This window comes from Lepisosteus platostomus, chromosome 27, assembly GCF_059453375.1.
Source record: "Lepisosteus platostomus isolate fLepPlt1 chromosome 27, fLepPlt1.hap1, whole genome shotgun sequence".
NCBI lineage: Eukaryota > Metazoa > Chordata > Actinopteri > Semionotiformes > Lepisosteidae > Lepisosteus > Lepisosteus platostomus.
In genome coordinates, this window is record NC_142637.1 from 6617198 (window position 1) to 6642062 (window position 24865).

The 24865-nt window shown below is 46.9% G+C and overlaps 1 protein-coding gene, 1 long non-coding RNA gene and 1 pseudogene across 6 annotated transcripts; 2 read left to right on the plus strand and 1 right to left on the minus strand.

Annotated features, from left to right (window-relative positions):
* Positions 1 to 1001: 1001 nt before the first annotated feature.
* ctxn1 (cortexin 1) lies at positions 1002 to 24520 on the minus strand. Of its 5 annotated transcripts, XM_088621675.1 has the most exons (3): positions 12798 to 13036; positions 10643 to 10726; positions 1002 to 3624 (listed from the first exon to the last, which is right to left on the minus strand). In XM_088621675.1, the coding sequence occupies exon 3, from the start codon at positions 2522 to 2524 to the stop codon at positions 2261 to 2263; it is 264 nt and encodes an 87-aa protein (XP_088477801.1). In that variant the 5' UTR covers positions 2525 to 3624; positions 10643 to 10726; positions 12798 to 13036; the 3' UTR covers positions 1002 to 2260. The 5 variants fall into 5 exon arrangements, with proteins under 5 accessions (XP_088477801.1, XP_088477798.1, XP_088477797.1 ...); XM_088621672.1 differs by lacking the exons at positions 10643 to 10726; positions 12798 to 13036 and adding an exon at positions 24276 to 24520; XM_088621671.1 differs by lacking the exon at positions 10643 to 10726 and having other exon boundaries at positions 12798 to 13028.
* Positions 13454 to 22514, plus strand: LOC148639173 (uncharacterized). The gene is made up of 3 exons (XR_015930758.1): positions 13454 to 15041; positions 15390 to 15675; positions 22238 to 22514. It is a non-coding gene; the product is annotated as an uncharacterized LOC148639173 (long non-coding RNA).
* Positions 24521 to 24738: 218 nt separating the features above from the next.
* Positions 24739 to 24865, plus strand: LOC148639174 (U4 spliceosomal RNA; annotated as a pseudogene).

The following is a 24865-nucleotide window of genomic DNA, read 5'->3' on the forward strand; positions in this document are numbered from 1 at the left end:
GGGAGGCCAACTCAAGACATTAGCTTATAAATCCTGATCTTTGGGTTCCATATACCTGTTTTTGTATTTGTTTCATATGGAAAAATAATCTCAAACTGCGGAGGCGACATAAACCTTGTAAATATTCCAAAAGGGCATTGTGTTCTTTCAATGAATGCTTCAGGCAGTCAACCTCAGATTGAATCAAAAAACAGCAAAGGAGCACAACTGGTAAGCCCTGTCCCAGACTGTTCTCCTAGAGACACTGGTGTGCTGTGTTTGAAATAAAATGCATTTTTCTCAACCAGCAGGCCTGTGTCTATAGCCCTAATGGGTCTCTCTCCACGCTGGCCTGAAGGTGCTCGGACACAACTGGAAAATCCTCAGGATAAAAGATTATTCCTACACCTTTTAACCAGGGAACTATTACAGCTGAACACAGATGTTTTGTCACAGCTGTTTCCAATAAGCAGGGTAAAACACCAGTGCTTTGATTTCAGAGACCGTGTTTTTATGACAGCATCAGGAAAGTACTGTTGTAACGCCATATGACAGAGGAGCCCAGCTCCAGTTCAGCATGGCCAATCAAGCAATTAACGAGTTCAATCGGATATTTAAGAGATGAGGTACAAGGAAAACCAGAGAAGCTGTGCACCCCTGTCATACAGAGAGCAGATGTAAATACACATGATCTCACATGAAGAAACAGATGAAACATTCTGCTAGTAAAAAACCTTAGCAAGCTTTCAAGATGAAAAATGCATTTGGTATGACTTGTGAACATTAATGTTGTAAGGTGCAGTGTCTTGTTTTGTTTAAGACTTGAGAAATCACAAACTAGGTCAGATTCGTTTTTCTGATTCTCAAAAATGGAAGCGTGGGAAGGCCGATTCTCCTTTCTCTCTTGGCGTAAGCCAGCAAGACATGTGTACAGATTCCATAACTGTGATGATAATGACAATTAGAAATCCTGCTGTTAGTTATTCACTTCAGAGAATAACAGACTCTAAAGCAGAAGGCAATGGAAGGAAAAAAAAATCTCCTTTATTTCATAGAAGTCACCCAGCTGAATAAAACTTGTGAGGATAAAATATCCAGACTACTTAGAAATCTTCCAGTCAAAGCACAAACGTGTCCTCACCTACATCTCCCACCTCTTCTCCAAAGCTTGGTAACTCCAACAAGACTCCTTTAATAGAGTCTAAGAACTACATTAAAAAAAATAACTTTGCAAGCATTTGCAAAAAAAAAAACTGACCCATACAAAAAAATTAAATAAAAGCAGATCTAACCTTTTACATGTACACAACGCAAGGTCGCCAAGCTTTGAAGACCAAGGTAAGGTTTAAGGACCTAAACATTGATACACACACAGGTCTAGAGATATGGCTTTGAAAGACAGAGAACAGACTGTCGCAGCTTGCCAGGGTGTGCAGTGAGGACTCTCTCAGTGTAGCTAGCACTAAGGACTGTCTTTGCAAAAGGCTCTAAGGCTGTAGTAAAAGCAGAACCCTTTGGCTCTTTATAGGAGTGAGTTTGGACACAGGTGTCCAGTTGGCAGGGAAGGACTTTCAGTTCCTTGTAAGTATAAATCATTCCCTGCCAACTGGACACCTGTGTCCAAAATCACTCCTATAAAGAGCCAAAGGGTTCTGCTTTGGCTCTTTATAGGAGTATGCTCACCAAGCATTCAGACTTATTCAGCCAATCTCTGCACCCCAAAATCCCCACCTTTCACACCAACCCCCCCTTTAATAAAAAGGTATCCACCCAGACTGTCACTGGATTGATCAGTCAGTTGTTCCACGGCTCATCTTGTTTCAATAGGTCTGTCGTCACTTTAGTTTTTCCTCATCAGAAAATTAGTCAAACGTTTTGTATTTAACAGGCACAGCCTTAGAAGCCTTCACTGGGACTATCCTTCTGTAATAGGCAGAGCCAGTGTCAACCGTGCTTCGGCCAGCCAAGGGAACACAGCAGCTGCGTTCTAGATTTTGTCCAATAGTCTCGTTCCTTAACCGCTGCAGCCTTGTAACCTTGATACACGTGACACACTCAGACACGAAACGGTCCTCACCTTTCCAACCGCATGCACCTGTTAACAAAACTGGGAGCTAGCTACCTCCAATACTCCTTCTGCTGGCAAAGGATGGCGTCCACTAGGAGAGGGGCTGCAGGCTGGCCACCTTGAAGCTCTCTTGTGAACGGGGGACAACGGGACGAGAACAGGGAGGGTTTAAGGCAGAAGGGCGTCCCTGGCGCTCCCCTCTCTCTCTCCGGGCTACACCAGCGCGTAGTCGAACTGGCCCCTCTCCAGCCCCTCCTTGTGGTCGGTCCAGGAGGAGGCCGGCATGCGGCTGTAGGGGTCCAGCAGGATGCGGAAGCAGCGCACCACCAGGAAAACCAGGAAGACGAGCAGGAGGCCTACGAAGGCGAAGGCGGTCTTCTGTTCGGCGTCCCCCACCAGCGGGGGGCCCGTGGGGGGGCTGGTGAGCGGAGCCCCCGGGGAGAACAGCTCGTAGTCCAGGGTGGGGGCATCGCTCATGGTCCAGGGGGCCAGACGGCAGAACTTGCAGACCGTCTGGATGGTGGGCGTCCTGCTGAGGGCGAACAGGCTGGCTGATGGCCTGGGGACTGATCTGGCGACCGGTCAGTGGGAGTCTGTGCTTCATGCAGTGCGGTCCAGCGCTGTCTGGAACACAGTTTGCAGGGGATGCACTGTACACAGCACTCACTGCAATGCAAATCTCCTCACTATGTACAGTCTGCTTTATGAGGCAAACACCATCAGAAGTTAAAGTGAAATGTCATTACAAGTCTCCCAAAAAGCATACCTTAACTGAGAATATGCACTTTTGTTTGCACAGGTGATGGACCCAGGTTAGCCGTCATCAGACGCACAGTTTTGGAAGGGAAGTACATAACAATTACAGTCACAAAGAGCAATTTCTTAAATGAGCCGACCTGAGAGTGTGCTTTGCATTTCAGTGTATTACAGGATTATGGATTGGGCAAACAGTAAAAAAAAAAAAAAAGACATTATATATCACTTATAGAGATGGACTGTAAACTCTGCTTGTTTGTGTGTGACAGATCCTAAATAAGTGGTCGGCATTTGTGCCGACTGTGCACACTCTGGTCAGTGGGACTGTATTTATTGGCCGCTGTATTGTGGATTTAATGAGATGATTAGCAGTTTGAAAGCATTGTGTTTAATGCATGGAACGGAGTACAGCCTTTCTCATCAATCCTTTGGAGTTCTCTAGATTCACACTTTCCAGGGATGTCATCATTTCAGTCTGCAAACCCGTGCATGAAATTGTCCCCCCCCCCGCCCTTTTTATGAATAGCTTTTCCAAACCTCCTATTTGCACCGTGAAGAAAGCAACTTCCCCCAAAGTTCTTTTTGAGGTCTCCCGTCCTGCAAGTGAGTTAGGACCCCGAGTCCAGGAGTGACCGGTGCCTTCAATAGAGCACTGCCCCCCTGAGATGTGAGGGGAGGGGGAGGGCTCCTGTTTCGTGCTGCCCGGAGCCAAGCAGGGTCTCGATCACCAGTGAAACAGTGCAGTCTGCAAGAATCCTTCAGTTTTCTCGTCCCAGCTGGCTCCGCTTGATAGTCCAGGCTTAGGTGTATCAGGTGGAGCCCTGAGAAATACAGAACGACACTGTCAAATACCAGGGAATTAGCAGCTATCACTGTCTTGTCTGGCAAAGACATGATCAATATACTGTAATACAAGCGCCTCCTGTTTTGTTGAGCCAAAAGGTTAGTACAAGCACTGCTTATTCCAATGGAAATCAAACATATAGATAAAACCAGACTATAAGAAGGACCAGATAAACTACAAAAAGAAGAGGCTACTCAGCTTATCTAATTCAAAGATGCAAATTGATCCAAGAAACTCGTACAACCTGGTCTTCAACATAGCTGGGCCAGCCTGCTCCAGAGTCCCACAAATCTTTGTGTAAAAAAAAAAATGTTCTTTTTAACTTGTTCTCAGTTAAAAATATACCCTTAACTCCCCCCCACCTTGCGTAATTAACTTGGTAGCTAATGACAAAATGAATAAAAAATCAATCTAGAAGTTCAAACGTTTTGAAAGTAGAGCTAGGGCTGGCAGTATGCGTCTTGAGAAGATGAATGAGCCGGCTGGCACCAGCGATGCCCAGCCATGGTGCTGCCAGGGCCCGTTTTCATTTCTAGGAGCCTCCTAGTAATGAGTCAGAATCACAGTGGGTGCACGTCACCCGTCAGGCCAGCGGCTCTCCAGTCCCGGGGCGCAGTAAATCAGACAACTACTTCAACCCCACTTCCTCTCAGCCCAAAGAGAGCTCACAAATCGGCGCTGGCCCGGCTGGCGAGAGCTCCCAGAACCCAGGCAGAACAGCGGCTTCCAATAAATCCAAAGCATCTGTCAACAGCCCACGACAGGCGCCTGAACCAGCTGTTTCGTCGCTAGGGAATGAGTCTTCCAGAGAGGTTTGACGGAGAGGAGTCAGTGCGTGGATTACCCGCCACTACAATTATGCAAACAAGTGAAAATGACCGTTTTAATTAGAAACAAACTCCTGGGCAAACAAAGATAAGGAATAAAACAGGATCGGGGGAAGTGGTTAGGGTGCAGGACTCATTCGCTCACTCGCTGTGTGGATCAGCTTCTCTTGCCAGGTGTGCGCCGATGAATCAGAACGGAGCTGGCTTCCAATTCGAGTGTCAGTGCTGCCCCCCCGAGAGAGAACGCCACTCAGACAAGCGCACAACCGTTCCAAGGGGTCTTTCTGGTGTGTGCGCACGGCGTTCAGTGCAGCTGAGAAAACAACGCCCCCAAGGGGAGAGTCTGTGGATGACTTCACTGGGCCCACTTTCAACGAGATCACTTCGTCTCCTTTGCTCATGGCTGGGGTGCTCTCTGGCACAGCTTTGGAAGCACAGGGAGGAGGAGGGGAGGAGGGGTCAAAGAATAGGAAAATAAAATTCAGAGAGGGCATTTATAGAACAGTTCCTGCAGGACGACAGCGGCAGCGGGCTGTGCCAGGTTGATGCCAGGCAGCGTGACGGCCTCATGCCTTCTGGCCTGGACAGTGCCAGAGAGAAATCTGCTGGTGAGGGCCAGATGGCAGCGCCGCACGACTGAAAACACTATTACATCACATCGGAGCACCAAGCACCCAGGGCTGACAGGACCAAATGTCTGGTGATTGGGACTGCTACCACAGCCGTCTGCAAACCAAGGCCCAGCCCAGGCCTCTCTCTGAATACCTACAGCGTACGCAGACACGTACGGAAACAGAGGTGCCGCCCACGCGTCCACAGCACCCCGAGATCCACCAGCACACCTGCATCTTCATGCTGTACAGCTCTCCGACCCCTCCCCCCTGCGAGGCCCACCATCACAGGAGAGCCGCAGGCTGGGGTGCCCGTGGGACCCCAACCAGTTCTGCACCTGGAGCTGGATGACGGCGGCGGCACGGCTCAGCTCCCGCAGCCAAAGCCAGGAACAAGGACAAAGCCGGAGCTGCCGGTCTGATCCTCCTCTGGGAGAAGGCTCTTGCACGGGGACGCTCATTGCTGCGTGGTCAGCAGGGAACACGGACAACAAATCAGTGGACTAGTATCTCCCCCCCCCCAGCTACAACTGCCCTCCGCTCCCACCTTTCCTCGGGAAAGGAGAAAGGAGGTCCTGGGCAAACTGTACAACACTTGGCAATCCGAGAATGCAAGTCAGCAAGTCAAAACTGCAGCAAAGACGCACTGGGGTGAAGCAACGCGCACTTAAAACGAGACCGACATTCGTTCACATTGACTCTACGTACTGTGCACTGTCCAGGAAGCAGCTCTATGCGCAAAGAACAGGAAAAGATCATGTTCATATACTCTGTATACCAAGGCTGTCCAGTCCTGGTCCTGGAGGGCCAGTCTGTTCCAGCTCCACTCTTAACAACCTAAATCAGCTCACTGATGGTTTGTAGACAGGAAGCCACAGCTTCATGCTGCTCTTCAGGTGTTTCTGCTTTGAAGAGACTTAGAAAATCTGCAGATACACTGACCCCTCCAGGACCAGGACTGGACACCCTGCAGACACACTGACCCTTCAGGACGAGGACTGGACACCCTGCAGACACACTGACCCTTCCAGGACCAGGACTGGACACCCTGCAGACACGCTGACCCCAGCAGGACCAGGACTGGACACCCTGCAGACACACTGACCCTTCCAGGACCAGGACTGGACACCCTGCAGACACACTGACCCCTCCAGGACCGGGACTGGACACCCTGCAGACACACTGACCCCTCCAGGACCGGGACTGGACACCCTGCAGACACACTGACCCCTCCAGGACCGGGACTGGACACCCTGCAGACACACTGACCCCTCCAGGACCGGGACTGGACACCCTGCAGACACACTGACCCCTCCAGGACCGGGACTGGACACCCTGCAGACACACTGACCCCTCCAGGACCAGGAGTGGACACCCTGCAGACACACTGACCCCTCCAGGACCGGGACTGGACACCCTGCAGACACACTGACCCCTCCAGAACCGGGACTGGACACCCTGCAGACACACTGACCCCTCCAGGACCGGGACTGGACAACCTGCAGACACACTGACCCCTCCAGGACCGGGACTGGACAACCTGCAGACACACTGACCCCTCCAGGACCGGGACTGGACACCCTGCAGACACACTGACCCCTCCAGAACCGGGACTGGACACCCTGCAGACACACTGACCCCTCCAGGACCAGGAGTGGACACCCTGCAGACACACTGACCCCTCCAGGACCGGGACTGGACACCCTGCAGACACACTGACCCCTCCAGGACCGGGACTGGACACCCTGCAGACACACTGACCCCTCCAGGACCGGGACTGGACAACCTGCAGACACACTGACCCTCCAGATCTGGGTCCAGGGACACCCCTGCTGTATCTGAACAAATGCATCTGTGCAGCAGCGACTGAAGAGTAAGCGTATGCTCCCAGTCAGCATGCCCTGCAGTAATGGAGATTAAACTGCGTTTTTAAACATCCAGCCTTCGGGACTAAATCACTTTCTCAGCTGGCAGGACTGACAGGACTGTGACCTGCAGCAGACTGGGAAGACAGATTCAGTCTCTTTTCTTTGTTTTTGCCAAGCAGACAAGCAGATATAACCCCACACTGTTCTTTCAGCTAAAACAAATAGGAGAGCTATCCTTATCACAAAGTCACAGACACATGAAATGATGGTTGCTGAATAACTGAACTGAATGATTTCTACTCCGTATAAAGAAAAAATAACATTTTCCGACACTTCTATGTCGTCAGAAACAGACGCGATCCACCTTTGGACAGGCATTTGTTTTTGGAAAAAAATACGTAACTGTGCAGGCACTTCACATACAGTAAGCAGTACTACTGATCGATTGTTACAACCTGTTTTGTAACAGCCAGAAGAGCAATTAAAAGTATTTATTTTATATGTTGCATATATTATGGAAAGCAGTTTTCAATTAGGGAAAATGAAGTAACATAGTCCCTCAGAAATTACAACTGTACAATCACAAAATAGTTCATCAGAGTAGCGCGTGGCTGAGGCATCTTTAGTTAAATAAGCCAGGAGTGAAATGAATTGGCAATTGTATAACCATTTTCCCCATCAGCTCAAAACAGCGCTTTTCTCTCCAAGACCTCAGTGCCAGGCTCTGATTAAATGTTTTTGCAGTTTTCTCCCACTGATCCACTGTAGCGGGCCCTAAGGTAAAGAACAGCCACAGAACACTGGGGACCTGCTCTCTGCACCCCAGATTCGGTGGTGATGTGCACAGACCTTGAGCTGAACCTCCTGAGAATGTGGACTAACCCATTTCCATAGAGGGCGGGGGGGGGGGGGGGGGGGGGCTGACCATCCTACCACCATGGCAAATGGAACAGCGTGAAAGGTTTAGAAACTGAAGTATAAAATAAAGCAAATAAAATACACATTTGAAATGAAGTGAAGTTTCACCACATTAACTCTCTGTGCTTCTGTTACATACTGTACATTTATAACCCACCCCTGTTTTCATTATAGACATGCCCACCCTCCGACTGCTCCTTAGAAACCTGGGGAAGGTTTTCCTTCAACAGTAGGAAGTAACTTCAAGAACTTCCCTTCAACTCTAAAAGTGGAGACTCAGCTTTGCGGTATCGGAACAGGAGAGAAGGGGGAATAAAATATAAAAGCGGAGAGTTTTCACACAGCAGCAGTTTCCAGAGACCTGAAATTTATATTTCAAATAAAAAAAAAAATTTGAAAGAACAAACTGCTCAAATCCGCATGGGATTTGGAAGAAGGTGTTGCTCACATCTGTTACAAGCGAAAGAGCGCTCCATCACAGACTGCAGCCTTCAGGAAACCTGGCGCAGGGAGCCAAGGCTGTATTGAAGAGAAGGCAAAACCCAGTTAAAGCCTCTACAGAGAAGGCAATAAAAGAGCAGCACTAATCCTTCAAAATATTGAGGCAGGTATTCATAAAGAACTCAGATGACATAAATCAGGGGAACCTGGGAGCCAGCACATTCAGCAGAATATGGAGAAGTCAGCACGGCAAAAACTCAAATGCCAGCATATTTATATACAGCACAGGGGTCAGACTCTGGAGACAGTTTCAAGTTCCTGACTGGCACAAAATCTGACATTGCGAACCATACACGGCAAAACCGTTCGGGCGATTTCCTCCGCAGTTCCGCGGATTCAACCGCTTTCAGAGAATTCTGGGATTGGCGCAAAGCTGCCGCCAAGCTGCAAGACACCCAGTTAGATCGGTGCTGGAGGCGCAGTGCGTCAGGGTCGCACACAGGGGGCGCTGTGCGGCAACGTCAGAGGTATCGGCTCTACCACACTCCTGAGAGCTGGGTGTAGAAGATACAGAGCCAGACAGGGGGAGATACGGGTCTTTAGATTATCCTCTGGAGCATATTTACTTGTTCTCACACTGCAGAAAGACTCCCCCTGGGCTCACCCTGTCACAAGCCAGGTCCGTCTCCTCCAGAAGCCCGAAAGAGAGCGTCATGGAGGAACAGTGCTATTAATCAGCACTGACATACAACAGGACCCCCTGAAGCGAAGATAATAAGGGCAGGCAGAGATCGCCTGAGCCAGGCTCCATCTTGCTTTGTTAATAAGTGGGGACACGTTTAAAATTAAGCTGACTGTGCAGAAGGAGTAATGGCTGATGCTGACAAAGGGAAGGAGGAATGACTTGTGTGTATAGCTCCCACTCATTTGGGGACTAAAACAAGACAACAGATAATTCTAACATGCACGTAAACATCCAAAAATGCACATGGCACTGTTCCTAGAAAACCATTTTACTTACAGAGGTAAACATCAATAAATTTCACAAAAGAGATGCTGATGTGAAACTGAGGATGGAGCAATTGTCAACCAGCAAACCACTAGGAACAGAGAAGCCAGAACATTTACAACATTTTGGGCACTCAGAGTTAGCAATATGAAAAGCATCGAGTTAGTGATACGAGAAGCAGCAATTTCCAAAGCACTCAACTTAAATATTCCCATACCTCACAGATTTAATAAAACAAAATTCACTCAGCATCACATTTTACTGTTAATAGTTCCTGTCCTGAACATCTACTTTTATACTGCACAGGCATTTCAACAGCTCAGGTTTCTGGACAAGATACAGTGGTAAAAGTGCTCAAAAAGACAAGGAGAAGCCAAGATATAAAAAACATTCGGCTCTTTAGGTGTCAGGTTATCAAATGGTCTTAGGGATTATGAATATGAACAATCGAAGAGTGTTTTTTAAAGGCATTTTAATGCAGAAGTAGTTCAGAAAAGGCCATGTGATCAATTACTTTAGACAGTGGGGAGAAAAAAAAATCACAGGCTTTAGGACCTTTTTATGAACTCCAGAATTTATTTTTTTGAGAAGCTTGATAAAAAAACATATCTTTATGCTCTTCTTCTGGGGGAATCAGATCAATTGTAAGCACAATCATAGCATTTTGCCATTCTTTTAGAAGTAAGGGTAGTCAAAATGTAACAGATCAGCCAAGAAATGCTTACTGGCTGAGGAAGAGCTCCGAGACAAAAGACCGAACTTGGTTCCTGCATGAGGTTTTTATTCACTGGTATTTATGTACGTCAAACTCACATCCTGTAGTAGTGCATCACGCTTTCTGCATGAAAAAAAATGAGGCTGCATTTTACACAGATTCTGCCATTAAACCTTATTCCAACTGGCATCACTGAAAGAAAAAGTACAACAGCTACAATCGTCCAGTAAATCAACAGTAAACTACTGTGGACAGGCAGAACTCAGCCCATATGAAACAGAAATGGAAAATACAGGATTATGAATTCTATTTTTCACAGGGAATAAATAGAGGTTGGAGCAGTTTTTCCAATTCAGTTTGAAGTTTAAATTTAACCCTACGGAAATAAAACCACACACTTGAATGCACGAGACTCCTAGTCCCCCTCCCAGGTTATTTCAGTCCAGGAAACTCGGATGCTCAAGATGTTGCCATTCCGATGGCAACACTGAAGGGCAGATTGTTCCAGCTACACAGGCGACCTGCAGCCTGGGGTCTTTCAGAGGCGACCGCAAGAGTCTCCTGAGCCTTCCACACCGCACCCTGCAAACTAGAAGGGCAACTCACGTTCCCAGTGATGGATGTGGAGGATATGAAAAAGAGCCCAGAATCACCCCTTAACTGTGGCGCTTCCTAATAGATCCAGGCCTCCTGTAAAATATTTATTACAATATCACCTTGGCAAGAGCTTAGAAAAAAAAATCAATTTGGGGGAAAAATGTCAAGCATAAAGCAGGAGATATGAACCTATTCCTAATTATAGGGATGTGTGATATTTAAGATTTTTTTTTTTTAATCCTTCATCTGATCATGTCAAAACGGTGCTGGAAACCAGAATGTATTGGATACCATTTGGAAGTGGCTTCATCCATTTAAGCGTGTGCTTCACGGCATGCAACATCACATACATCACCACCATCTGCAAGGCACCCACATTTAAATATGCATATGTGCATTAATGTGTCACACATGGAGTTTTCACTTGGATGAAAATTGCGTGATCTATCAAATGCATAGAGCCTGAAGCATTTTATTCAATTTCTTTCGCCGTTTTTTGTTAAATCAATTCAAAAAAAAAATTAATGGTCCAATTTTTCTTGGTGATGTTTTTTTTTTGAACACCACAATGTTGCTACACTGTTGCGGTTTCGCAAAATGCGAGCTGAATACCAACACACGCTCCACAGTTTGGAGAGCAGGGGAAATTGCTTTGAAGTACCACAAAGGCCCTTGAAAGAAATTTGCATTAATGGAGACCTCAGTGTTAATAAACACAACACACAGAGGAGCTCCTTTTTGGAAAAACAGAAACCCTTTAAAGTGTTGCAATGTGTTTAATACAGCGCAAATGTTCTCTGCTAAAAGTACATTTCATACTCCTCAAAATATTATAACAGACCATTCATAAAGTCTTAACCACAATTAATTACATGCTTATTAGCTCATTTCAGATTATGCAGCTATGTGACTCCATTCTGATGCTATAACTGTTAATAGCTTGTTTGATCTACACGTAAAAAAGGGACAATTTTCCCAGCAAAAAAAAGTGAAACCCAAATCTTTTCAACAATTTTAGGAGCTTTCTCACTCTACTTCTGAAGATTGATCCGTCTATTTTAAGACTGTGCCCAGATTCCTTAATTAAGGAAATGCGAAAAGCGCAGCCCAGCAATCCCATTGCACTAGGAAGAACATTAAAGCTCACGGTTGCAAAGGCGTCCGATAACAACAATGACTGTAATAACTGGGCTTTATGATATTAAAATTAGAACAGAATGTACCCGAACAAGAACAATGCACAGCAGCTATTATCGCTCTCACAGAAGGTATCCGTCATCAAGAACAGAAAATGGATACACTTCTGTTTATTTTTCTTGGAACTTTTTCCCCTCAGCAATTAAAACCTAGAGTATCAGCCCTGCCTTTGGAGCTTTTCCGTCCGGAATTTGGCATAGAGACTCTGTGATTAGCTAATAGGGATTTGGCATTTTTTGGATGAGCAATTACGAGGGAAAACAACTTCAGATCAACGAGATGTATTAGTGCTGCAATATTGTTTATATTCTAGCGATTTTTTTTTGTGCGACGCAGTGATTTACAATAATCTATTGAACAGAACTAAAACACGGTAGTAGAGGAACTGGACAAATTGCGTCGTTGAATACCAAGAATGTAAGTACGGGCTAAAAAGCAGTTGCATTTTTTAAAAACAGCGGGTTATTATAGGGAATGCACAGAAGTATTTTATCTCTCGATGTGAGATATTAGTATTTGATCTCTTAGTGTGAGATAATCTACAGTAGTCAGAGTTTTAAAATGAACACAGACACAGCCGGATATATTTGCATATACATTTACAAACGAAAAAGGACGAAAAAGTATACAAAAAAAGATTACACTGAAATTTCCGAAATGTTCAAACTTTAAAAGCCTTTAAAAGTCAGTAAGACACCAAGCGACAAGCGTCTCTCCAAAATACGGCAGAAAAACGAAAACGGATTAATAACACATCACGATAAACGCCCTCCTCTCCGAATAAAATTGCATTATTGACTCTTACTCCGTACTCCGTGCCTCCCGCATCTCCGGTGCTGCCTTTCCGAAACCTGTAGCAGATTCTGCCCTCAAAAGAAATACACAAGGACTGAAACCCTAACCACGCAAAAACTTCACCTGCACCGGCAGCACATTCATAAGAGACCAGTCTGTACGCCGCACCTACCTGAGGCTCGGGGGGTTTGTAGTGGCTGGCCGTGGGGATGATTTCTCGATATCCTCAAACAGAAGTCCCAAAACTTCTCCCTGGGCAGCCCTTTATAATAGAGCTGCACTCAGCGTGCCTGCTTGGGGCGGCCATCTGCCTAACCAGAGCCCAGTCCAACAGCCAGCCTCTTAAAGCAACCCGGGCGCTTTCCACGGAGGACAAAAAAAAACCCCAACAGAATCACGGGCTGGGAGAATAAAGGAACAAATAAAAAAACAGGTTCAACCATTCTGCTGGGTTTGTACTTGACGCGCTTGGCGCTGCGCCCCTCACTGTGATAAGTACGCTGAATATGGATGGAGGGTCACAAGCTCGGTTGTGCTGTAAGAAAAAGGTCACTCCCGTGGTTAACATGGGGTAACATAATCAATAATCGGGGTTTAAGACAGACAAACCGTTACAAAGCTTCAGAAAAGTGCGTTTAAATACATTTAGTTGTTGGTGGACCAGTAGGGGGCACACTTCCCTGGGCGACTTGAATTTCCAAACCAAGACCCAATTATTATTATTATTATTATTATTATTGAACCCAGTGGTCGTGTAAATTCGGAACCTGCAGTTCACAGTGGCTGTGTACTGGAGTACCATTGGTGGGGGTGGAGGGGAGTCCCCATTACCTGTAAAGCGCTTTGAGTGGAGTGTCCAGAAAAAGCGCTATATAAGTGTAAGCAATTATTATTATTATTATTATTATTATTATTATATTACTGCCAAGTGTGAAAGGTGTAAAAGATGCAGATCTCGTCTTTACGCACTTGAATCCCAAATTCCTCTCTTTCATCCATTTTCTAACCGCTTCATCTTGTTCAGGGTCGCTGGAGAGCCTGAGCCTATCCCAGCAAGCACCGAGCGCATGACCCCTGGGCGTCGCCCGTGAATCCCAAATTCATATTTAAATAAGATCTCATATGCGCTGCAACACTGGCGTAACCAGAACTATTAAAACAGCAACATTGGGGCGCTGTCTGCTGCGTTTTCACATTTATAAACATGAGGTTTGTCCAGTCTGTACCGAGACACTTCTTTGCTGGGTCGTTCAGTCTGTATTTGGACATCTCTTTGCTGGGGAGCATTTGGTTGTTTGTTAGCACTACGTATCCTGTGCCCTTTTAAAAGTCACTATCGCTACAGTGAACAACTCTTTACTGAAAGATTCGAGTACGCTCTGTACTGTAATGAAAGCTTTATGTGAAGCACTCAGATTCACGAATCGCTGGCAACTCCAGCCCTTGTCTGGGTCTTGGACAGTGTGTCCTGCCCACACCGCTAGACAAATCAGGAATCCCAGCGCCGTCGATGTGGTCATCATCATCGTTGCTGTTGTTGTTGTTCGGCTGCCATCAACACCGTTGCTATGACTACAAAATGCACCTGCCTCGCTAATTAGAAGATAATTGATTGCGCCTCGTGGCTTTCCCGAAAACTATTCCCCTCAGTGAAACACTGGCCGGCTTTTTAATGTTTGGACCGCAGCCTGCGGTATTAGCTAATGGCTTTGTAGTAAAGGTTTGTTTTTTTGGTGGTTGTTGGTTTTTTTTTTAAGTTTGAGACATCTTTACTCGTGCAAAGTCCTGCATTCCTGATTGGCACGCTATGCGATTGTCCCGGAACGGCTGTCAAATCCAATCATAAACACATCTTTTCTCGCACACGGTTTACCAGAGTCTATACAGTAGGTGCTGAAACCTCTACAGCTGTCGCCCGCTGCGTGCTCAGCCCACGTTCCCCTGTAACCAGGGCAACAGACTCAGGCTTATAGTAAGGCTTCCTTTCATATGGTACCCCTGAAATGTGTGGCACCCTGTGCTATGTTATATCCTAGACATTCTTGCGGACTTGTTATTTTTGCCGATATAAAGGAAAGACCCCATTTGCCTGGGCGTTGGTAGTATCCCCCCGCGAGAGTGCAGAGTGGGGGGGGGTCGGCGAAAGACACGTTTAGCAGGTGGTTCCCTCTGGAGGAGAAATGAAACCAATAACAAACAAAAAACAAACAAACAAACCGGACAGCACCTGCGGTCCACGGACACGCTGCGTTACCCACTGCCCCCTGAAACGGACCGGGCTGCCCATCTGCCGGCCTGCTGCCGGGAGCCCGAGCCCCGTCCTTCCTCTCCAGCGGGATTTTGGAGGAGACGGGCGTCACCGGCTGCGAGTGACAACGACGGGATGAAGACTTGGAAATACGCCGTTGGGAGGGATGTGAGTGATTTTATTTTGCCCCCCCGAAACCGTGCAACCGTGTCTCCTCTGCCGGTGACGTCCGCTCACATCTGACCGTTTAATGAGCTGCCGCCTAGCTGACATAAATTTTTTAACAAGCCACCCAGACGTCTTGTGCTAATTATAAAAGGGAAAGTGAGGGTGGGGTGTACGTGCTTTTCGCCTAATTCCACAAATAGAAGTCAAATTGAATTTCTAATGATCGATGTAATAACCCCGCCTGGTGATGAAAACGGCCGGTCGCCTTGATCATCGTGTAGACGTGATGGTGTTTGTTTGCATAGAAAATACCGTATAATATGTAAGTGTTTTTAATCTACACACAAGGTGGAAAGACCCGAAAAAGGGCAGCAGCAGCGACCTTGACCAGAGGGCCGTGTGTTCGAAGTCTCGAGTCAGACCAGCAGAGTCCACGGCCCCTCACGCAGACGGTAATGATTCCTGCCGCACCAGACGAGAAGCCGGGCTGTATTCCTTCAATCGCCGAAGCACTTTTCAGTCCACATCGACCTCTGAAACCCTCCAAGAAACTGAGGGACGGACTGTTAGCCTGAGCAACAGCAGCGCGCAGAGCTCTTGTCTCCTTCCATCTGGACATTAAGGTACTGCCCAGGTAAGCCAATGGAAAACAAAGAAGGATACAGCCGCCACCTTTGTACGTCTTCAAGCCCCGAAAAAGCCCCCTTAATAGTCCCAGAGCAAGGACACTGACAAGTGAGCAGACGACCCGCCATCATCTCCAGCCCTGTGGAGCTGCATCACCTGCGATACTGACAGCAGGCGCTGTACGTACTGCAGCCTGCGCTGTGCCCTGTCCAAGGTGAAGCAGTGACGGGCAGCAGTTCAGGAGAGAGGCAGGAGGCAGGACAGATGGCCCGATGACCACCTGCCTCGCACAGGGGCTTACTGTGGGTGGCTCTCTGAACCCAGGCGCAGGTCCGGAGAATGAAGGAGGAGATGCACGTGGGGTGTGAATTGAAGATTTGTCGCTTGGAATTTGGAAACCATTTGTAACATGCCTATTTTTTTTTAAAAAAAGCTACAGAAATAACCCCACCAAGTCTGAAAACCGAGCACCTGGAAAGGCACAGACACGTTTATCACTGAAACAATATCGAAATAAGTGGCGTGCAGAATGTGGTGGAGGTCATGAAGATTTTATAATTAAATACATACAATAATGTATCTTACAAAAGCAACACGTAGTCCATCCAAACTCACCTTTGCCCCTCCACCCCTTTGATTTACTTGATGACACTAATGTACTAAACAAGCACAGCCTATGTGTCAGTTCACACAAGCTGCTGACAGGGGGCGCCGTTGAGCGGTCAGATGACTAACCTTCACCCAATCCTGAGGAGCGATGGCGGCAGGGTATATTAACCTCGTACATAGAGGATAATCTTAGGAAACGGGAAATGGAAGATTTCTCCAGATCAGCCTGGGCAGATGCCCTTTACAACAGCCTGTCACTTCAAGAACAAAGCGAGCTTTCTGTCCTTGGCTGCTTTTAGCCTGCTGACTCCTTTATATGTGAGCACCTGCATAACAGCAAGCGAGCACCACTGGAGCTGTATCGCCACCTGTCTGAAATTGCGCATTGTGTGCACTCTGTGCAAGAAGTACATGTGACGAGCACACCTCTCCCTGCTCCGGCCGGGACACAATCCTGGTTCCTCCCGGGCTCCGGGTTCTGGGCACACATGGCACCACTCCCAAGACAATGGATAATAATAATAATTTAATCATTGCTTACACTTATATAGCGCTTTTCTGGACATTCCACTCAAAGCGCTTTACAGGTAATGGGGATCCCCTCCACCACCAGTCTGTACCCCCCTCCACCACATCCTTGTACTCTGGATGATGCGCCAGTACGCTCCCACACACCAGCTCTCAGTGGGGAGGAGAGCAGAGTGATGAAGCCAGTTCAGAGATGGGGATTATTGGGAGGACATGACTGGTAAAGGCCAGGGGGAAATTTGGCCAGGACACCAGGGTAACACCCCTACTCTTTCTGAGAAACAGCCTGGGATTTTTAATGACCACAGAGAGTCAGGACCTCGGTTTTACGTCTCATCTGAAGGACAGCAGCTTTTTACAGCATAGTGTCCCTGTCGCTATACTGGGGCATTAGGACCCACACAGACTGCAGGGTGAGCGCCCCCTGCTGGCCCCACTAACACCTCTTCCAGCAGCAACCTTAGTTTTTCCCAGGAGGCTCCCACCCAGGTACTGACCAGGCTCACAGCTGCTGAGCCTTCAGTGGGGCTGCCAGCTGGGAGCTGCAGGGTGATATGGCTGCCGGCATGAAATTGTATCCACCACAACCCACTAGACCACCATAGACCTGGTCCCGTGTCACCGCAGAGACTTACACTGTCAAGAGTTCAGACTGGGGGTGATGTCACCCCTGTAGCTGGCTCGGCGCTCTGAGCCCTGCTACACAGGCCGTCTGCAAGCCAATTCCCCAGGCGCCGGCCCACCCACCTCTGCGCCCATTAACCAGGGAAAGCAGGTGGCCCAGTCGAGTCAGTAACCCCGATAATGAGATCCGAGAGGTGTCATTACCCCCCCCGCCGCCCTCGGGCCCTGAGCAGCTCGTCTTCCGTAAAGAGCACCGTGTCGCGCTTTGCTCTTAAAAGCAAGCGCAGCTCATTAACCTTTACAGTTTCCAAAAGACCTTCCTCCGCCTAACTTTTCTCTGCCCTCTAAGAAGAAAGGAGTTGTGGCCCTTCAAGAAGAAAATCGAGCCTGTATTTCTGGGTTAAAACTAGTTCATATAATCCTAACATCTCAAAACACAAGAATCAGGTTGATAAGATACTGTGCTTGTATATAGGATAATAATAACATCACTTTATTAACCCTTTACAATTTCTTGCATTAGGAATTGTCTTTTCGCATACCCCAGCTTGCTCTCCATGAGACACAGACAGGGAGAGGAGCTTGGGGTCAGAGCGCAGTGTCAGCCATTGTACGGCGCCCCTGGAGCAGCTGGGGTTAAGGCCCTTGCTCAGGGGCCCAACGGAGTAGGATTCCTCTGCCGTCCACGGGATTTGAACCAGCAAATTTCCAGCCACAGGCCCAGATCCTGAGCCACAGAGCCACCGCTCCACCCAGGATGTTGTACTGCAAGCCTCTTCATCCAAATACATTTTAGCCCAATAGCAATCAATCTGCCAAACTGCCTACCGCACCCTGGTGCTCTATCCCTCAGACACACTAAAAAAAGCATAGGTCCAACATTATGAGCAGCAACAGAAGCTGAGAGCCACAGAAAGCCGGTGCAATCTGCAAGTCTAAGCAGCAAGCGGTGCAACATACTGTACAGCACATAGCAAATAAAACAACATGACTAAGAAAACAACTATATAAAAAAACAGACCTTAAACCAATTATGAAAGCAACAGTGGGCAATATTTAAGGCGGCATTAAAAAGAACATGCACATTTGCATCAGGTGGAATGATCCTACAGAGATTTCGAAATTTCGGGAGTCCAAGAGACAAGGAAGCCCAACAAAACACCATGCTAATCCCCAATCAGCACAGTGCCCTTCAGAACCATGTGCTCCTTTTGTCAGAGTAGAAGAGTACAGTGGATCCACATCCCCAAAGCCACAGGGTTCTTCTTCTGCCTCCGGGGGAACGGGCTGAGCAGAAGGCAAGGAGAGGAGACAGGTTCATTTCCTCCTTGTGCCCGGCGAAGGTGATTGAGGTTGAATTCTTTCTTCCTCGGCCGTCCCGTATCAAGCACAGACACCACTGCGCTGTCGATATTTTCTCTCCTTCCATCATCCTTGCTTTTCCCTTTATTACCCCGAAAGTGAAAACCACAGCCACAGGTCTGCTCTAACTGGCTGCAATGTCACTCCAGTTTGACAAATACACAACAGTCGCTCCCCTTCCCTGAATTTAGCGCTGACACAGGAGAGATTCTCTTTCACTCACTGCGCCTCTGCTAACTCTGGCTTCAGGCACTCATTTAGGGGGAGATTAATGAGGTGTTTTGATACCCTCTGTGTTGTGGGCTACTGTCGTGCATTAGCACCAAGATGGACAAAATACACCAGAACAGGGAATCTTCAATTCTGCTCAACTAAACGTGCAGATCAAAATTCCCGTCTCAGCAGCATGCAGCAGAGTGATTTAATGCCGACTATTAGCTTTGACATCAAGGACTACCTTTGCTACGTCTCTGTACTGAACTGCAGATTCTAACTCCACCCCACTATTAACCCTTACACTCTTGCACAGTATGCACCTCACCGACACCTGCCCAGTTCATCCCCATGAGAGCAACCCAGATCATCAGGCAGCACTGGAGCCCAGCTCTCATGACACAGCTCCTTATACACCATCAGCACCAGCTAAGTGATTGTCTGCAAGGGTATTTACTCCTCCATTGGGTCACAGGTACCATCACATTTAATTTGAGCATGTTAAATCAATAGCAATTACTGCAAGAACATAGTAAAAACAGACTAAGAGCAAAACATTTGACACACTGCGATTGTGGAAAAAAATAATCCCAGCACAGAATGCTACCTTGTTAACATAGTGCTACAAAAGCCACAGGGATTCACTTAGTTCAAGCAGTACTAGTCTATTTATTCACTGCCGAGCTGGGTTCAGTTTCGGTAACTTAGTGTTTTGAGATATTGGTGGACCGAAGGCCAGAACCCAAAGGAGTATGTGGTTGTTATTTGATTTTGATCTTGTTACTATTCAGACAGACCTGTCTGATGTAAACCTTATTAATTTATCTCTGCTGCACGCAGACTGGAGTGGAGGAACCACAGTGCACCGGCACGACCTTAAGTAAAGGCACAGTTCTAGCAACACAAAAATCCAGCAATCGATAGCAGCAGTAAGGAGCGCGTGCAGTGATCCCCTTCAGAGAGGTCTGCAGATAGGAATCCGAAAACACAAAGACAGAGTGGACAGGGGGCATGTTTTCCAAAATAAATCCTGAGAGACACTTGATTAAAAATATATATGCACAAGCATTTACATAAGAGCTGTATTAAGGTAGTGGAAAAAGCTTTGGTTTACTGCAGAGTGTAATATTTATATACTGTCAGTTGTTCATAAGTAAACAGCTGTAAACAGTTACTTTATGCATGTTTACCAGAGGCTGCTGGCTGGCTGCTCAGAGGCATTTCTGCGCTCATTTAATCCTGCTAGAATAAATTACCTGTACCCTTCACTGAAGAACTATCACATCTTCCCTCTGATCATCTCGGGAATACCTCTTTTAATTGATTCCTCCCAGGAACCAAGGGAGATACACTGCCATCGAGAAATACAGTTACAGCAATAACTTAGGACTGAAGCAACCATCGGAACAACAGAAGAATGTTGACAAATAAGGAGAGGGTCTTGGACCCATCTAACTAATCGATTTGAGGATCTCCTCTGTACATTTTGTATATGGAAGCCAGCTTGGCTATCAGCTTCAGCAGCTTGAGAATGTAGGTCATTCTTTACTCCTAAACCTAGGAATGTAAAAAGATTTTAGCCGGAGAAGTAATTTTAAGAAATTCTGTAAGTTTACTGAAGTCAACCATGGATTTGGGAAGCATATTCTGATATGCCAGTTCAAACTGGAAATCCGTCTGGCTTCCAGTGTATCCTAATACTTCTACGCACATATCCTAAAGTAACTATCCAAAAGCTACCCCAGACTCTAACTTTAAGTGAATCCTAACCTAGTTTTTACAAAGCAGAGGGTGTGAATAGGCTTTCAGGATCCACAAACATAAAATTACTCCTGAAAAGAACCAAAGTGATGTTCGGATTTGTTACTTATTCCACACAAGGAGATCTTCTCAAGACAATATACCTTAATGGGGAAAGGAAGCCTGTTTTTTTCTGCTTCTTACTTAAAATACCACTCTTAATTAAAAGGCCCTCTGTGGATGATCTCAAGCATATAAACTTGGGAAGCTGTAAAATATTGAGAACAGTTCTTTTGAAAACAAAAATAAAAGTAAAAGTAAAGGCAAAGACAATTGCGCCAGAGACACAGTCTGTTATATTGCTGTAGTATATCATTTTTATCTGCTCTCATTAAAAGTGGGGATAGCAGTAACGAGAAAAAAACATTGCTTCTGTTTTCAATCAGAATCTCCATCCCCATCACTAAGCCAAGAGCCTTCGAAATTAAACCACCCAATTAGAAACTCCTTGATATCTTCTCTCTTCTGGTCTCATGGGGGAAAGTGGAGATTTAGTTCTTTGTTAACTTGAGTTACCAAATAATTATTAGGAATCTCACATTTTGCCCTTTCTAACCGCAGTGACTTAATTAAGGACAAAACTATAACTTCTCACAGACTGTTCAACAGTTTGAACTTCACCAAAAACCTCAGGAGTGTTCTGCCAGCAGGATTTACAGCTATTTAAATTAGGAAAAAACAGCACAGCTCCAACCATCAACACCTCATATAGACCTCAGGGGTTTCAGTGGATCTGAGAGCACTGTCACGCTCACACGCCAACTCCCTCAGTCACACCCACCAAACTTCCTGAAACCTGCTACCCAATTTTGCAAGCCAGGTCGAAAGCAATTATTTGGCTTCTCATTAAAATGGCACTTAAAGTAATTAAATGATACTTCTGGAGCAATTACTGCCACTTCAAATCAGGAAAGAAGAAATCAATCATCCTATTGCTCTTTAAAAGAGCAAAATAAGTACTAGGACTTGACGAAGCTAATATAGGGGGATGGGGCTCCTTTGAAACCAACTTAATTGGCTTTTAATTGATGGGCTTTTGACGAGGGCGAGATGGTGGGGCTGGAGTGAGTGCAGTTGCCTCACAGTTCTTGGGTCTTGGGGTCAATTCCAGGCGGTGCCACCTACTGTGTGGAGTTTGCATGTTCTGTTTCCGCCATGTCTTTTGGTTTCCTCCCACAGCTCAAAAAGGCGTGGTGTCGACGTTTACTGCCGTCTCTCTGAATTGGCTCCCCCCTGCTGTGCGTGCCCTGTCCAGTGCCCACGCCTCACCGTGATCAACTAAGCAGTTACTGAAAACCGATGGATGGATTGTTGCAATTACTAGCGGACAGCTCTTTGTGGAGAGGGCCTTGGGATATGGGGGCGTTCCTTTGTGCAGGCAAGATCCTTAAAATACCCAGAATGACTTTTCTTCTCCTTCCGTCCTCCTGTAGGCCAGCGCAGGCTCGCTTCCCCATTTGCACAGAGACTGGGGGTGCTGCGAGACGAATCCCACCGGCCACCGCGGCGGTAAGGCTGGGTTCGCCTGCCAGACCTGACGCTGAGCGGTGAAGGGAGCAGTGTACAACCCAGGGGAACGAAAATGAAGTTAAGCGATACGACAACACACTAATCTTCAACTAGCCTCTCCATAGAGGCAAATGCATTACAAATGCAAATTGGTTTGGATTTTTCATCACTCACCCCCCCATAATAAAATGTAGATTTTGAGATCTTGGCCCGAGTTTTAATTTCCTTGCGCTCATACGTTATCGGGACACCCCCCCATCATCTGTTTGGTTCCCTTTAACCAACCCAACCCCCCCCAGCACCTACACACACAAATCTCCGTGCCATCCATCTTCAGAGCGGGCTGTAATACGCTTTGCCGGGGAGGAAAGCTCATTTATCACTGAGCGAAACCGAGGCGCCGGCGAACTACAAATTTCACCGCCCAGTAACCAGCGCAGCGACCGGCTTCCATCGCTCTGATGCTCCCGTTAGGTCTTATCAGCTCGGATCCGCCGCTTGGTGATTTAGTCCCCACCAGCAGCTGAAAAGCAACATACCGCTGTTTTTCTATGGTAAATGAGAAACACGCCGGAGCTCAAACTACCAAAGTTACCAATGAATACTGTCCTCCATGTTAACCTAGGTCATCCCCCTGACCTGACCCTGTCTGCCGTTTGTCTCCTGCCCTCTGAACACATAAGCATTTACCGCAGCACCGCAGAAAGGGTCCATACTAGTGGCATCACTGTATGGTACGGCAGTACTATCTTACATGGCAAAATGCGCGCTACAAGGGGATTTGGCTACAGCACAGAGGACTACAGGATGCGACTTTCCATCGATTGATGAGATGCCCTCCATCCGCTGTCGCAATCAAACCCGATCCATTATTTAGGATCCCAACCACAAACTAGTTCTCCCCCCTGCGCTCTGGCCAGCGGTACCGCACTGTTAGAGCACTGAGCACTAGACTCAAGAACTGCTTCTACCCTACTGCAGTGCGCATCCTCAACAGCTAATTGTGCAGTGCCTCAGAACAGAAGCACCGCTGCGCTCTGGACTTTACACTTGGCTACAACGTATTGTTCTGTTGACTTATTGTCTGTACATGCCGTTATTATTATGTACTGTTTTGCAATGTACTGTCTACCTTGTGTGGGGTTGCCTGTTGTACTGTGCATGTCCTGGAGATCGGCGCGAATCGGAATCCCACTGTACATGTGCAAACGGCAAATAAACTACTCCCGACAGCCTGGCGATCGGTAGGAGAGACCTACAGCCGCTGCTCTTTCCTTCTCGCCCGAAGCAGATGTGCCTTTAATTTGTTAATGAATTATTTCGAGTGAAAAGACAGCCCTGGCACGCTGGGAAAAGCTGATGGATTTCTCTGACGCTTTCGGTGAGATCGGGTGCTTTGAAACGTGTCATTTTTTTGTTTTCCCGTTAGCCTTGGTGATTTCTGTGCTTCAACAGGTTTAAGACAACAGGGGCTTTAGTTGTTTTTTTCTGTTTCAGTGGCTTTTGCACACAACAGTGCAATGCCGGTACAGAACAAAAAAAAAAAGGCCGAGAGACATTCAGAGCGCACAGGACGTTCGCCTGCATTGAAATGTCCTTTGGGTGCTGGCTGAGGTCTGTGACATCGTGCCATCAGCGCTCTCTCTCTCTCTCACACACACACCGGGGTCGCCGCCACTAGTCATTCAAGCTCTACTGAGAGCGCAGCTCCAGACGCCGGCATTAAAACAACAATCACATGGGAGCACTTTTTAAGACAAAGTCTTGGCTGGCGTCTGCAATGCCCTGATCTTTGAGATGTCTGACAGCGCGTTATTACATTTCAGAGTTGTTGTTTTTTTTAGTGCCAGTGACATTTAGACATCTCATTATATCGGGTTTTGCAAACCAAAGTTCGCAACCAACAACAATAATAATAATAATGAATTAGTTTAGTTATAAGACAAAAGAAAATGCACTTACATGTGGAGAAGCTGGAAGGGGTCGACACGCCTAAATAATCATGAACAGGACAGAGGGGTGGTCCGATACATCATCTGACACCTTGTCTCATTAAAGGCAGCGTGCTTATTCCGCCCACTTCGACACTTAATGAATATATTAGTTGCTGGACGCATTAATCTCTGTTATTTAGAGCGTGATTTGCCATGCTAAACGACTGCTGCAGCAAACACTAACTTCAGGGGGAAAGATGTGTAGGCCGCCAGTCGGGGGAAGTATTTTGGTGTTGCGCAATGCTCTGAAGCTCACTGATGAAGCGCCGAGCTCAGTGTGACGCACGTGTTTCTCCAACTCAGTAACGAGCTCAGTGTGACGCTGCGATAGTTAACTGGTTAGAAGGGAATACTACATTTTGAATAGAAACAGCGATAAAGAATTAATGATTTAACTTACAATCCAAAGTGCGATACGAACCGGTGAGGAAATCAAACAGAAAGGTGGTAGTATTGTAGCCTATGGGGTGTATCCGAGGCGCGATGATTGCTAGTTGAAAACTTTTCGAAAACTTAAGAAAAGTCGCGCTATTCTTAAACTATTTAAACAAGATGAAT